The sequence below is a fragment of the Megalobrama amblycephala genome, linkage group LG9 (assembly GCF_018812025.1).
Source record: "Megalobrama amblycephala isolate DHTTF-2021 linkage group LG9, ASM1881202v1, whole genome shotgun sequence".
Lineage (NCBI taxonomy): Eukaryota > Metazoa > Chordata > Actinopteri > Cypriniformes > Xenocyprididae > Megalobrama > Megalobrama amblycephala.
The window spans coordinates 12,132,353-12,148,134 of NC_063052.1; the positions used below are offsets into that span (position 1 = coordinate 12,132,353).

At 36.5% G+C, this 15,782-nt stretch overlaps 1 protein-coding gene and 1 long non-coding RNA gene across 2 annotated transcripts in view; both read left to right on the forward strand.

The window, feature by feature from the left end:
- The window catches only part of si:ch211-57n23.4 (immunoglobulin superfamily DCC subclass member 3), a 37,231-nt gene extending 26,706 nt beyond the window's left edge, over positions 1–10,525 (forward strand). The window contains exons 9-14 of the mRNA XM_048201604.1: positions 1,353–1,517; positions 1,828–2,016; positions 3,760–3,876; positions 3,963–4,089; positions 5,252–5,387; positions 5,661–10,525. Of these exons, the coding sequence (XP_048057561.1) occupies positions 1,353–1,517; positions 1,828–2,016; positions 3,760–3,876; positions 3,963–4,089; positions 5,252–5,387; positions 5,661–5,750 (824 nt within the window). The 3' untranslated portion in view covers positions 5,751–10,525. The remainder of the gene's footprint in view (positions 1–1,352; positions 1,518–1,827; positions 2,017–3,759; positions 3,877–3,962; positions 4,090–5,251; positions 5,388–5,660) is intronic.
- Positions 10,526–12,686: 2,161 nt separating this feature from the next.
- The window catches only part of LOC125275000, a 34,478-nt gene continuing 31,382 nt past the window's right edge, over positions 12,687–15,782 (forward strand). The window contains exons 1-2 of the long non-coding RNA XR_007186362.1: positions 12,687–12,849; positions 13,894–13,993. This is a non-coding gene — a long non-coding RNA (uncharacterized LOC125275000). The remainder of the gene's footprint in view (positions 12,850–13,893; positions 13,994–15,782) is intronic.

Here is a 15,782-nt window from a genome sequence, read left to right on the forward strand (position 1 = left end):
TGTGTTATAAAGTCAGAATTGTGTTATAAAGTCAGAATTGTGAGATATAAAGTCAGAATTGTGAGATATAAAGTCAGAATTGCGAGATATAAAGTCAGAATTGTGTTATAAAGTCAGAATTGTGAGATATAAAGTCAGAATTGTGAGATATAAAGTCATAATTGTGTTATAAAGTCAGAATTGTGTTATAAAGTCAGAATTGTGAGATATAAAGTCAGAATTGTGTTATAAAGTCAGAATTGAGTTATAAAGTCAGAATTGTGTGATATAAAGTCAGAATTGCGAGATATAAAGTCAGAATTGTGTTATAAAGTCAGAATTGTGAGATATAAAGTAAGAGTTGTGAGATATAAAGTCAGAATTGCGTGATAAAAACTTGCAATTGCAAGATAAAAAGTCACAATTACCTTTTTAATTTTTTTATTTAGTGGCGGAAACAAGCTTCCATAAGTTTTGATATTTGGATAGGGTCATTGGACTTGTTTTGGGCTATTTTAAATTGGCGTTTTATTACACAGACCTGGCAACCGTGACCAGTAGTGTTTTGGGCCATATTCCATTAAGGTTTAGTGGTCTATCATGCCAAAACATGCAATAAATAAAAAAGAGACCCACTGGAGCCATTACAGTTCCCATTAAAATACCATTACCATTCCCTTTGTAACCATTAAAACCATTACAAATTCATTTCTATTGATTTTTTCAGCAGGGATGGTAGAAACATTTTAGGTTTTATGGATTAAAAAATGTACAGTAAAAAAAAAATATTTTATTAACTGATAATGTTAATATACCATCCTACTGAAGCACTAATACACTGAAAACCACCAAAAAAACAGTTGGTAATGAAAAGATTCATGATGAATCAAAGTTTATCATGACACAAGCAGCTGAGGTAAATATTACTATATAGAAGGTGAACAAAACAACACAAAACACCATCATGGTAAAACATGACACCAAAATAATGCAATAAACTTTCATTTGACCACATAAGTTGTAATATAGGATCCTAGCGTACATAACTAATAACAAAAAGAAACATTATAACTTGTCACAGGAAATTCTAGGAATGTCTATGTACATGTTGTCACTGTAAATTATAAGATGGCTTGTTGTTTTTCACTTCCAAAAACTGTAAAATTAACAGTATTTTACTATAAAATTACATGAAATGTCCTGTTAGATTTATTACAGTTATTCACTATATATCGTAAGTGAACTCACTGTTAACCAATTAACAGTTTTTTACCATCGCATTTTTACAGTTTTTTACAGTTAAAAATGATGAGAATTTCTTACAGTGTACCAGTGGCTGATGCACTCAATAATCAGTGCACTTTTGTTTTCAGAGCCTGAGAGTAAAGAGCTACAGGAGGCCGTGAGTAAGACAACATTTCAGCATGACCTCACAAACCTTGAACCTGCGACCACCTACTCCATCTACCTGAAGGCCTACTCTCCTCTGGGTGCCAGTGAACGGTCCAGCACTGTTGTTTCCACAACACTAGGGGGCGGTATGTAGCTACATACAGATCACACACTGTATGCTGTTTGGTTCATGTTTTGCTTAGGTCACTACAATTTCAAACTCTCGCTCTCTCTCCCCGGCTGTCTCTTCTCTGAGCCACGTCAGCATTTTTAGCTCCGCACCCATGTCCTTTCCCTCTGATCAGATCTGTTTTGTCACAGATGTTCGAGCATCTGTTTCATTCATTATATGGCTTCTTTTTGCACACCCACCTTATGTGTTTTGCTTCAACAGAATGAACTTTGACAGTGTTCCTTATTCTTCTGAGCTCATTATAATGGTTTTTCTTCATCTAGTGCCCAGTCCACCTACATTTTTCACCAAAGCAATAAACAGCACAGCAGTCCAGGTCCTATGGGAGCTGCCCAGTAAGCCTGGGAAAACGGAGGGTTTCCGACTGTCATACCGCAGGGTCCCCCACGGAGAGATCCAGGGGCCGATTCAGCTGCCATGCCATGTTAACGCTCACACCTTCTCTCGTCTCGGTGAGGGATAACGGGTTTCTTGTTTGTATAAACTATATGATGCAACAATAGATGCGATATATTTTTGTAGGTGCTATATGCTTTGCTATTTTGTTATCAAATGCAATTAAATTAATGCATTTTAAATATATCTCAAGTCAGAGCTTTTCAATTTGGGAGCCACAACAGGGCTCTTGGAGTCCGCAGAATATTTGAGAATTCTATTTATAACAAAATGTGTTTTAAGGCTGTCAAAGTAAAACTTGAAACTGTTTCTCAATTATATTTAGTGTGAAAAGTGAAATACAAAATCTGAAAGTGTTTTTGAGCTTTACACATCTAACATTACTCTAATAGTGGGGAGAAAAAGATGCAATTTTAATATAAATAAAATAGTTATTATTAATAATAATAATAATAATAATAAATGTATTGTAATAGTTAAAAAATAATAATTTAATATAATATTAATTTATTTACGGAAGAGGATTAGGGCCAAGTAATAATAAAAAAATAAAACCATCTCAAGATTAAAGTTGTTAAATTTCGAGAAACAACTCGTTAAATTTCGAGAAAAAAGTCAAAATAAAATGTTGAGAATAAAGTCATTAAATTACGAGAAAAAAGTCATTAAATTAAATTACGTTAATTTAATGACTTTATTCTCAACATTTTATCTCGACTTTTTTTCTCAAAATTTAACGACTTTTTTTCTCATAATTTAACAAATTTGTTCTCATGATCTAACGACTTTTTTCTTGTAATTTAATGACTTTATTCTCAACATTTTATCTTGACTTTTTTCTCGAAATTTAACGAGTTTTTTCTCATAATTTAACGAGTTTATTCTCAACATTTTATCTCGACTTTTTTCTTGAAATTTAACACGTTTTTTTTGGAAATTTAACAACTTTAATCTCGAGATTTTATTTTATTATTATTGCTTGGCCCTAATCCTCTTCCGTAATTATTAAAATTATAATTTAATAATAATTTGCTTTAGCTTCAGTACGATAAAAATACAAAAGCCAATTATTTAATTTAAAAAAAAAAATCTTTATAATACACCTTTTCCTCACACAGTGTACATTTTTTTTAATAACTGAAAATATATAACTACCTTTATATTTTTTGGATCACCACATTTGGGGTTATTTGGCATCAAAATGTATGAAAATCCCTGTTTTAAGCGTATAAATAGCCTTCTTTTTAAGGGTTCAAGTCAAGAGTTTTATTGTCATCTGTACTTTAGTACAATGAAATACTTTTCCCCACATAATCGGCACAAAAAGCCATCAGTTTCCATCTACCCCTGCTTATTTTGATGATTTATACTGAATACTCTCTCACAATTCAGTCTAAATGACCTGTTACAGCACCACTGAAGAAGCCATTAAGACCATTGAAATGTTCCCTCGCTCAATATCATGAGTCCTAGAGAACAAACACTCCTCCAAGAATATTTCCTAGTATTATTACGTGACAAAAGTGTGAATTTCCGAGAACTCAGAAAGGACTTGAAAGCAGATCTTACATCACGTACAAAGAAAATCGCCAAAGTAAAAGAAAGAGCATAATAGGCAGTAGGTTTTACAGCAGACCTCAATCCCCATGACTCAGCTGATCAATAGTTCTACTGTGACTGCAAAGCCAACAAAGCCAGCTCAATGTATATCTTAGATTGTGTATGTGAGGCGAATGCATGAGTATCTTTGATTGATTTGCAGTGTGTGCGATACTGACCGCTTCCGTTTTCCCCCATAGACCCCGGCTCTGTGTATGAAGTCAAACTGGTGGCCTACAATGGCAATGGAGAGAGTGACTGTTCAAAGAAACTCGTGTCACTGGCTGAGGACGGAACAAGTGCTAAAACCAGAGCGGGTAAATCAGCATTTGCTAAATTGGCACACTTAAATATGCTCTTTATTTTTAAGTGCACTGTATAATGATCATGTTCTTTGGTTCAGGAGAGGAAACTCACTGTAACTGCAGGGGTGTGGAGAGCTCGATCAGCAGTATTGTGGTTGGCATCCACATTGGCATGGCCTGCATCATTTTCTGCGTGCTCTTCCTCATGTTCGGATATCGGCGCAGGTAATGGAGCTTTTGGTTAGATGCTGTCATGAAACTACAAATTTTACAAATATTTTCATATTAATTCACTTCACAAAATTAACAACAAATAGCCAATTCAGTCAAACCAGATGCAAGTTAAATATAGCCTTAATATTAAATTATTAAATTTAACATAGCCCAATTCGATTTGCTCAGTAACAAGTTATAGATTAATAAGACCAAAGATTGACCGTTTTATATACCCAAAATGAATTCTATCTCATGTTTAACCACTATAAGAGCCAGCGGCAAATCCTCGAAGCACTGGCCAAGATGAAGCTGTTCTATATATATAAATATATATATAAATCTAATATATAATATATCTAATATATAATATATAGAAAATCTAATATATATATATATATATATATATATATATATATATATATATATAGTAGTGGCCAAAAGTGATGTCCGGAGGGGATATTTGTTTTTAATGACCCTACAAATTTGATTAAACCATCAAAATATTTTATTTTATTTTATTTATTTTTTTTAAATATTTTAAATATGAGGGAAGAACAAAACACTAAACTTGGTTAAGGTGTTTATTTGCCAAAATGATTTGGCAAAAAAAGGCAAACTACAGCTACAAAAAATGCATAGAAAAACAAAAAGCTCACAGTAAAAAGCATACATTGACTACAACATAATCAGTTATTAATATTTTGTTGGTTCTCTCTTGTTTTTGCATGTGCCTGGCCAAAAATTATGTCCGCGCAATTTGGCATGTTTGGCATAAATATACTTACAAAATCTTTTGGTAACACTTTATTTTACAGTGTCATTGTTACACATGTTACATGTAGTTACTATAGTAATAACTATACATTATGCATAATTACATGGAATTAACCCTTAACCAAACCCTCATCCTTGCCTTAACAATATAATAAGTACATGTAGTTAATTTTTATTACTCAGTACTTAAATGTACAATTTATAATGTAATTACACTGTAACACGGACGCCTTAAAATAAAGTGTAACACAATTTCTTAATATTTCAATAAAGGGTGAAGATGTCAATTTTCCCATCACTTTTGAGCACTACTGTATATATAAATGTAATAAATACATTATATAAAGACTTTGATATATATAAGTTCAATAAATGCATTTAATCTCTTTTGTCTCAGTTTCCTCTGTAGGAAAGGGACTCAGGACAGCTGGTCTGTGCCACAGGGCGAAGATGGAGGGCACCATTCTCAGAGCAACGGCATCCCAAAAGAGGGAGTAACACGGCCTGCTCAAGGCATTGAGTTAGTTCCTCAGGTAAGACTATCATCTGTGGTCTAGCTTCGCATTGCATTATAACTGAGAAAAAGCCGTCTTTAGCAGATTGTCTATTTTTACAGCTTGTGACTCACCAGCTTCCTCGGCAGGAAATGTTGTTTTACTGCCAAAACACTTTTCCACCTTTTCTTGTCTGCTAACAGAGTTTATATCATCAGTAACAATACTTTGCATTGCACTCACTGAGATGCTAAAGCTATGGAAATCTCCTAGTGAAGCTTATCATACTAATCGCAGTTTTCTCTTTTTCAGGGTCCTAATATAGATCGCCAGACCCAATGCCAGGTTCTTATCGAGCAGCACTCGTCCAGTCTGCCAGGCTCAGGCACGGGCACTGGCTAGCACTAGCCTCAGTGATCTCACTCTTTGTGGTTCCTCTGCCTAGCCTGTCCACCAAAGTCCCCTTTAATCCATATTTACCTTGCCCTGGCTGTCACCTAAACTGCTGCTAGTGTTAAAGGGTGTAAATTAACTACAAAAATGCGTATAGAGTTTTGCTGGTTTAAGTTAGCCTGTCCCATTTGTTTCTTTGCTTCCTCCCTTCAGAAACCAAAGCATGACTCTTTTAAGATCTGCACAAGAACACCAAATGATAGCCTTAGGAAATACTTTACACGGTTTTTAATGCATGCTAAGTTACATATAGTTTTACGGCACTCTTTCTGAGCCTAAATACACAATGGAAGCAAAACAAAACAAAACGTGATACCAAAACAACTTTATATTTTATTACCAAAGGGCTTTCTGCTAAAACCAAAACTTCCTTTTGCAATGCGTCCTTTGGTAATAAAACGTAGCCTAACGTTGTGTCCGAACTGATGCCGGATATAAAGACCAAACGATATTTCTCTTCAAACTCTTACGTAAGATTCAGCGAACTACATGATTTACAAAACAAGCTATATTCTCAGTTGATTACAGGGAACAGAGGTTTGTTCCATTTGTTAGCCTTAGCTCGGATATATACCAAGATTAATAACGTGGCCTTGCTTTTGCCTTCGCTTGTGGTTGTGCGAGTTCAAATAAATTGATTGTTATATGTTTCACCGTACATGCCTCGAGGCAGGCTACCCCAGAGGAACCATAAAGGTGATGGATTCTTCCCAGCTTTCCCGCTTTCCTATCTTTCGTAACACCCACCAAAAGCTGTATACCTCCAAAGATAGCTACCTCAGAATGTTATTTTGGGCTAACATTAGTCCCTGCTGATAAAGCACGCCTACCTCAGCCAAAAAATGTCCAGATACCCGCTACTCTTCCCACTGCCAGTGCCTGTGCCATCTGCCTCCAGAACCTGTATTCAGGTGCCCATCTGGTCGACTGCCATGGAGAGTGTGACCTTGGCTGCTCCAAATATTGCCTTAGCAGACAAAAGCTGTCTGGGAACCCCTCCCTACCTCATCATCGTCCAGAGATGTGTACACAACCATTACTTCAAAAACACCTTTGATGCGATTCTTTCTAAGTGCATCGTACGTTTTGGATATGATGATTTGGATCCTGTCAAGCCATCCCGAAGGATTCCTCTCTGATGCTGCTAAACTCCAAAGAAAATGATGAAAGAGCAGGAAGAGAGAGGGATTCGTTTTGTTCGGAGAATGCGATATGAAGTTTGCATGGAAAGTGTGGACCCTTGAGGATATTTTTGGGCCTTTCCATGTGGATACCTTTTCCGTTTAACCAAAAGCTTAGGCTACTTTGCTTCCCACCAAGGAATATGGATGTTTATCCAAAGTGTTTCTTTTCAGCCAAACCAACTGGTCTTTTCTCCAGATGCCAAATCGGTTGCCATGGGAACTTGAAGGAGCTGCGAGATGATGGTTGATTTTGGGTTTACTGAGAAACCGACGCATTCTCTCTCTTCCCCCAAACGAACAGGCATGGCAGCAGATTATCCAAAAATGTTTTTGATATGAAAACCAAGCTTTATGATATCCAAAGATGTACAATTTTTAAGGTTTTCATTTGTCTTTATACTCATTTCCTAAGCCATTGTGTTGAGGCTTTTACAGTTCATGTTAAAAGGGGAAGCTGCGATAAAATGTACTTTATTAATAACAAACCTATTCACACAAATATCTGCAACAACACTCTTAAAAAAGGGGTTTTTTTGGTTCCTCAAAGAACCTTCTTAAAAAAACATTATTTTCTTAATATGAAGAACTTTTTAATAATCTAAAGAACCTTTTTCTACTATAAAGAACCTTTAGTGGAATGGAAAGATTCTTTGGATGTTAAAACTTCTTCACGGAACCATCGAGGTCAATAAAGAACCTTCATTTTTAAAAGTGAATAACACGCTTTAATAGTCAAATTTCACATCTTCCCTCTTTTGACATTGAACTGTCGGATTTTTGTTTGAAAACCTTTTAACACTGAATTAATAACCAAATGAAAATGGGATATATTTTCAAGGAGATTTTATATGTTGATATAAGAGAAGGAACATTTGTGTCCTCTTTATGATAATAGAGTTGAACTTGCCAAATAGTAGAATGATAATGCCAAATACCTCTTTCATATTTTACATTTGTAACCTTTATATTTTGTTCATAACCTAAGCACAGGAACATACGAGAGTGTACGGTATATGTATGTAAATGTGTGTTTTGTGATTGGCTAAAGGCCTGTTCACACCAAGAACTATAACTATAAAGATAATCATAACGATAACTATATTTGCGTCCACACCGACGAACGATAACGGTCCGTTTATTCTAAGCTCACGCGCTGCGGTTTCAAAGTGTTTTTGCTATTCTTGTTGCATTTACACGGCTTTAACCAGCAGATGTCCTCAGTATGCTGTTTCGAGTGAATAGCTAGTGTAATCGATCTGATCTATCAGTAAATTTAGCTGACAAACTCAATATAGTGAAATAAAAACAACGCCTAGACTTTTTCAACTTCAAAGGAAGCAAGACAATGTTGTTGAAACTAGCGCTGGATACCTGAGGTCATTTTTTACGTTACACTGTTTGCTAGCCTGGCATAATGATCTCATCGTTAATACTTCTCACCGTTTATTCCGAGGGTATGACCGATTGTTTTCCACATATCCATTTTCTTTAAAGTATCCTTGAAAAGAGGGGTTTGACTTGTCAAAAAATTGTGGCTTTTTCTGGACATCGGCAGTTAACTTGTCATCAACCATTTTAAATACGTGAGCGCTTAAATTAGAATGGATTCTGATTGGCTGTTCGTTTTTATCGTTCAACATCAGGAAAAAAATCGTTCTGAAAGTCATTCCAACAATATCGTTTCTCTATATCGTTATCTTATGGTGTGGACAGTGCTATCCTTTTATATTTATATATCTTTATTGTTATCTTTATAGTTATCGTTCTTGGTGTGAACGGGCCTTAACCGTAGGTCAAACCTGAGGTCAGTAGAGGTCAAAGATACACTATCAAAAAGAGTCAAGGGAACTATGTCTATACAGTAACATATGAATGGAACCAAAGAACTTGTCTTTTTCACTGATACGTATCAAGAAAGCAAATGACGTTCTGTGATGATCTAACCAAGAATATCATCCTTTAAAATTGCTTTCCTAAAGACGCTCTACTCTACTTCAGGTTGACATTTTGAACACAATGAGTGTGAAACGTTTACCCACAATCACTGCAGTTCAAAACAGCCCTTCCATAGACTAAAACTCCCATCCTTATGTTGAATTTGAAAGAACTGAAATGTTTCGAGAAAGAAAAATGGGAGGATTTTAGATTCGTAGCTGTATAGCGTGATTCATATAGTGGGAAACATTAGATTACTCATATTTTAAACAATATTTGGTTCTTTTTGTAGAACTTTTTTTCTACTCTCTTTCACAAAGTTGTCATGGTACCTACCTTGGTTTGGAAAGATGTCCATTTTTGTAATGTTATTATTATTATTATTATTAATATTTTAATTATTGTTATTGCTTTTTTATACGTCCATTTTGATAAACGCCTGTTTTCATTTTTCATTTCTCTGTAGCTGACAAAGGAGAATGTGAAAGTGTTTGTTAGGAATCTAAAAAATCAGTGGGTCAAAAGCAGCAGGTCGGCAAAGATGCGATTTGGGATTCACAATGTCTATTTGCCTATATATTCTACACTTCAATTTGGGTAAATCACCCTTATGTTAATGTGCAGATACCAAATGCACCTTTATAAACATTTCAAACAGCAAAATAGCACACATAGGGTGAATTCAGCTTGATTGGGACACTTTTCCAAGTCATCTCAATGGCAAAATATGTCCCAATCACCCTGAATTCACCCCTAAGAGAGTGAATCAGCCATCTGTTTGGATTATGACCCAATGGTTAGAAAAAAAGAGAAAAAAAAATAGTACTAGAGTTTGAGGGCTAGAACCAACGAGGAAAAACAATGCTTTAACATGTATTTTCTTTTGAGTTATTTGAACCTGAAAACACAAAAGCTTTAAACGCTTTGAGACTGTGATGTCTCCAACCAAAAAGATTAAAGACAGAGATTGGTGTCCAGTGAATGGACAATAACAGAGCCACCATAAACAGAGGGACCAAGCGATGAATGCACAATAGAAATTAACCATGGTTGTTTTTTTGCATATGTTCTACAGCAGATTGTTAATGGCTTAATATACAGATGCAGCCTCTGAATCAATCTGTTTGCAGAATGAAATTAATATGCCAGAGATGAGTTCATAAACACACATTTATCATGTTTCTACAGCATTTCTCTAATTGGCACATAGGTCGTTACCAGTTTACAAAATGTCAAGATCCTTCAATTTACTTCACGCTCCTTCCAGTATTGCATCATTATATATATAGTGTGATTGAATTCTCAAGAATGGGCTTCGATGAATTCCTTTCCTGTCTGGAGAGATAATGATGTCTGCCATTACCTAGCTACCAATGGGAATGTCTTTAAAATGCTCCAAGATTCCATTGCTGAACTCTCTCTTAATTAAGGTGACTATTGTAATAGCACAGTCTCTGATCTCTGCTTTTCCTAATTTGTTCAAATTCCAGGGCGCCTGAAACCAAATAAAAACATAGAACAAGAATACGTTTGTGTGGTTACTTTTCAAATGGACGTAGTGACATATAGAGTTGACTGTAAAATATTGCTTTTATTGATCTAAACACAATAGCCATCTGACTGAAAGCATTCAGTGTTTCTGTAATCATGTTATACCCTGCCGATGGAATCGAAACTCATCTATGGTTAAGTGGTATGAAACGAGTGACTTCACCTCCAGCATAATCTGGACAAGATTGACCTCCTCTTCCTCGCTGCCAAGACCTACCTCGCAAAACTTCTCTTTATCTCAGTCTAGGTCACAGAGACTAATGCCTGCTATCATTCAGCTGTGTTGAAATGCTTGCTGCCATTCTAAATGTCTAAGAGTCACATTAAGAAAACTGCCCGATCATTCTTTGCTTCTTGCCTCATTGATCAAAAGGAAATACGACCCTCAACCACAACTCTACACGTCTTCTTAGACAGGCTCTATGTACAGTAAAAATATATCATCCTTAAAACAAGATACATTTACCTGAGGAGAAAAATATAGGATGTTAAGACTTGTTTTTAATTTGTTCTCTCATTTTAGTTAAATCGTGGCAATGTTGTAGCTACTATTTCGTTTCGTTCGTTTGGCTTCAATTTAACTAAGGGTACGTGTACACGACAATGACGTCCTAAAAACAGAAAAGTTTTTCTTTTGCGTTTTTCACATACAGACAACAACATTATCAAAATAATCCCCGTTCACACAGATCCGTGAAAAACTCTATTATGCTGCCAGGCCAGTAGTTGGCGATGTCACTTTGTAAATAAGCACTACGCACCTATTCTGAACACGTAATATGCATGCGCATGAAGTCACGGGAATGATAACGGTATCGTTTTCAAAAACTTGCACTTTGAATCCCGTTTTCAAATGTTTGAAAGATTTTCAGGCCCCAAAAACACGGTTGTCAGGTAAATGAATGGCCAAAACATAATGTTTTCCGTTTATAGTTGAAAACAGTGTCGTATAAATGGCCCCTAAAACAAGGCAATGAATTAATAATTTGTGGGAATAAATTAGTACAACGTGGCCACGATTTACCTAAAAAGAGGGAACTAATGAATAAATCCTGGGAACTAAGGGGCTGTTTACAAGACACCATTTTCAACTTTTTATGCGTTTTGCCTGTTCATTTGCACAACAATGGCGTTTTGGGGGACTGAAAAAGCAAACTTTTGAAAACGGGTTTTAAAATGCAAGTTTTTGAAAACAAAACTGTTATTTTCTGTGTGTAAACTACAAAACGCATATCTGTGAAAATGGTGATGTCATGTGCATGCATATTATGTGTTCAGTCTATAGGCGGTAGTGTTTCTTCACAAAGTGACAACGCCATCTACTGGCCTGGCATGAATAATGCAGCGCTTTTATTTGCTTTCATGGATTGGCGATCGTTTTGACAATGGTGTCGTCTGTATGCGAAAAATGCCAAGGAAAAACTTTTCTGTTTTTAGTACATCATTGTCGTGTAAACTTGTTGTTTACACGACACCATTTTCACCTAAAAACGTAAAAACCTTTTATGCGTTTTTGCCATTAATTTACACGACAACAGCGTTTTGGTGGCCGGAAAACGCAAACTTTTGAAAACGGGTTTCAAAGTGGAAGTTTTTGAAAATGATACTATCATCTCCGTGTAAACTGCAATAACGTGAATCTGTGAAAACGGTCACATCTTGTACATGCATATTATATGTTTAGTCTATAAACATTATTTTTCAACACAGAAATAAGGTGTTTTCTGTGTGCGAGACTTCCAATGTATTAGCCACTACAGAGAAATAACGAGAAGAGTATCAAAATGCAGACTGTAAAAACTATAAAAATTAGGTAAAATAAGGCGTGAGGCAGTGCTCTGTAAAAGAATGCGTCTTCCTTTACAAAGTGACATCGCTACTTGTCTTGCATGCGTAATACAGCGTTTTTAGTCCTTAGCGCGGATCTGTGTGAACGGATAGTTTTGAAAACGTTGTCTGTGCAAAGAAAAACCTTTTACGTTTTTAGTACATCGTTGTCGTGTAAACATACCCTAATTCTTAGGGGCTGTTTTGGTGGCCTGAAAACGCAAACTCCGTGTAAATAACAAAAACGCGAAACTGTTAAAACGATTACGTCATGCACATGCGCATTACATGTTCAGTCTATAGTGTTTCATCGCCATCTAATGGCCTGCCAGCAGAATACAGCGTTTTTAGTCGTTTTCACGGATTCGTATGAATAGGGATCGTTTTGACAATTGTGTCGTCTGTACGCGGAAAACTCAAAGGAAAAACGTATTCGTTTTAAGCATATCGTTGTCGTGCAAACGCACCCTTAAGTAGCCACGATGTCATGCTCGGGGCATGCGCACTAGAAAACGTTCGCCCAAGTGCATCACGAGACAATTTCCAATGGGGTAAGAAATTTAATTCAAGATACATTCTTTAAAAACGTATTATCTTGTGTTTCCTCACATGTTGCAAACAGTCAGCTGGTAAAATCACAGTAGCCTACAAACAGCTCAACAAACAGCCGTGACATTAAATCAGCTCACAGAAAATTGCCATTTAACAATTATGTGCCACTGTCTGGGAGCTGTAAATGAATTTAGATTTGCTTAATAAAACTATCATAGGGGTGTTTTTATTCTGTGATGATTGTAATGAGGTGGTTCAAGATGTAAAAAGAAAAATAATTTTTATCCAAATCCCATTGCAGCAAATCACATGGTTATACCTGAAGGACATGCCTGCAGATCTTTAGGGCAGATAAATTATACAAATCACTTGCGTGAATAAATGGAGGCTTGAGTTATGCTTGAGCAACAGCTAGTGATCCTCCGGTCTTCACCTTTTAATACACATAGAGGAAATTGGCTCAGCAAAGTCAAATTTTTAATTAGGCTATTTTATACTAATAAAATAGCATCTCATCCCTGTTTCTTTTGCTTGCTCTTATATGACTGTTTCAGTCGCTTCTTTTAATGACTGATTGACCGATACTGTGTCACATGCTCATACATACTTATACACACATACAAAAGCTCTCGACCCTTTTGCTGTTGCCATGGAAACCTCACCCTGCAAACCATTCCTGTCTCCACCCTAGAGATGTCTCTTGATGTGGCACCACATGTTTTAGCCCTGCCAAAAGACCTATTAGGAGTAGATTTACCTCCCATATATATTTTATTCTTACCTGTGTTATAAAAGTCAGTGGCTCATAATTTCCAAGATCTTGAATTGAAACAACAAATCATCATTTGCTCTGTGACTCATGCATTCATAACACATCTGTCTGCGCTTTACTGACGTTATTTTGTTGTGCTTTATTATTGCTTCCCAGTGTTTGCGCAAACGTGTCTATTTCACTATATCTTCATAAGTGTTTGTGCATTCTCTCCTGTCTGCCAGGTCAACACTGTCTGTGTGTGATTGGTGTGTTTTTTAACCCTGTACAGTTATAGAGCCATGGTGAATGACGCACAAGTTGTTCCTGCAGCTGTGAGGTCTTTGTGAGATAAAGATGCAACATCAAGCCAGTGTAATACAGTATATAAGGTACATATAATGGGCACTTTTCCATGGCTCTGATCACACATGTAAGGAGATGTGTTGGGGCTCACTTTGATTGACTGTGTGATGCAAATGCCACCTTGAACATTTAGAGGCTCCTGATGTTCACACACTGAGTCTGATTTGAAGCAATAGAGCATATAGAGAAGATTAGATTAATAGTATTTTAACTAAGACCCAAATAAGATCAGATAATTAAGAGCAGCAAGCATAAACTAAACAGTTCTGTGTATCACAACATCACTGTTTTTATTCTGTATATATATATATATATATATATATATATATATATATATATATATATATATATATATATATATTAGTGCTGTCAAATGGATTAATCACAATTAATCGAATCTAACATATATATATATATATATATACAGTATATTGCCAAAAGTATTAGGACACCCCTCCAAATCATTGAATTCAGGTGTTTCAATCACTTCCATGGCCACAGGTGTATAAAATCAAGCACCTAGGCATGCAGACTGCTTCATTTGTGAAAGAATGGGTCGCTCTCAGGAGCTCAGTGAATTCAAGCGTGGTAGGTTGCCACCTGTGCAATAAGTCCATTCGTGAAATTTCCTCACTACTAAATATTCCATGGTCAACTGTTAGTGGATATTATAACAAAGTGGAAGCAATTGGGAACAACAGAAACTCAGCCACGAAGTGGTAGGCCACGTAAAATCATAGAGCGGGGTCAGCGCATGCTGAGGCGCACAGTGCACTGAAGTCGGCAACTTTCTGCAGAGACAGTAGCTACAGACCTCCAAACTTCGTGTGGCCTTCAGATTAGCTCAAGAACAGTGCGTAGAGAGCTTCATGGAATGGGTTTCCATGGCCGAGCAGCTGCATCCAAGCCTTACATCACCAAGTGCAATGAAAAGCGTCGGATGCAGTGGTGTAAAGCACACCGCCACTGGACTCTAGAGCAGTGGAGACGTGTTCTCTGGAGTGACCAATCACGCTTCTCTGTCTGGCAATCCGATGGACGAGTCTGAGAACAGTACTTGAATGACTGCATTGTGCCAAGTGTAAAGTTTGCTGGAGGGGGATTATGGTGTGGGGTTGTTTTTCAGGGGATGGGCTTGGCCCCTTAGTTCCAGTGAAAGGAACTCTTAATGCTTCGGCATACCAAGACAGTTTGGACAATTTCATGCTCCCAACTTTGTGGGAACAGTTTGGGGATGGCCCCTTCCTGTTCCAACATGACTGCGCACCAGTGCACAAAGCAAGGTCCATAAAGACATGGATGAGCGAGTTTGGTGTGGAGGAACTTGACTGACCTGCACAGAGTCCTGACCTCAAACCCATAGAACAGCTTTGGGATGAATTAGAGCGGAGACTGTGAGCCAGGCCTTCTCGCCAACATCACTGCCTGACCATACAAATGCCCTTCTAGAAGAATAGTCAAAAATTCCTATAAACACACTCCTAAACCTTGTGTAAAGCCTTCCCAGAAGAGTTGAAGCTGTTATAGCTGCAGAGGGTGGGCCAACTCCATATTAAACCCTACGGATTAAGAATGGGGTGTCATTAAAGTTCATGTGCATAAAGGCAGGCGTCCCAAAACAAAGTGCATATACACACATATATATTATATAAACAAACTTTTATGTTAGATGTGATTAATCGATTTGACAGCACTATATACACTGTAAAAAAATATTTTCATGATTTCTTATCATAACATTATTTCTTTTGTTTAATCAACTTAGATAATTAATGTAGTTCAGATAACATAATATTTTGAGTTTCTGTTGATTAA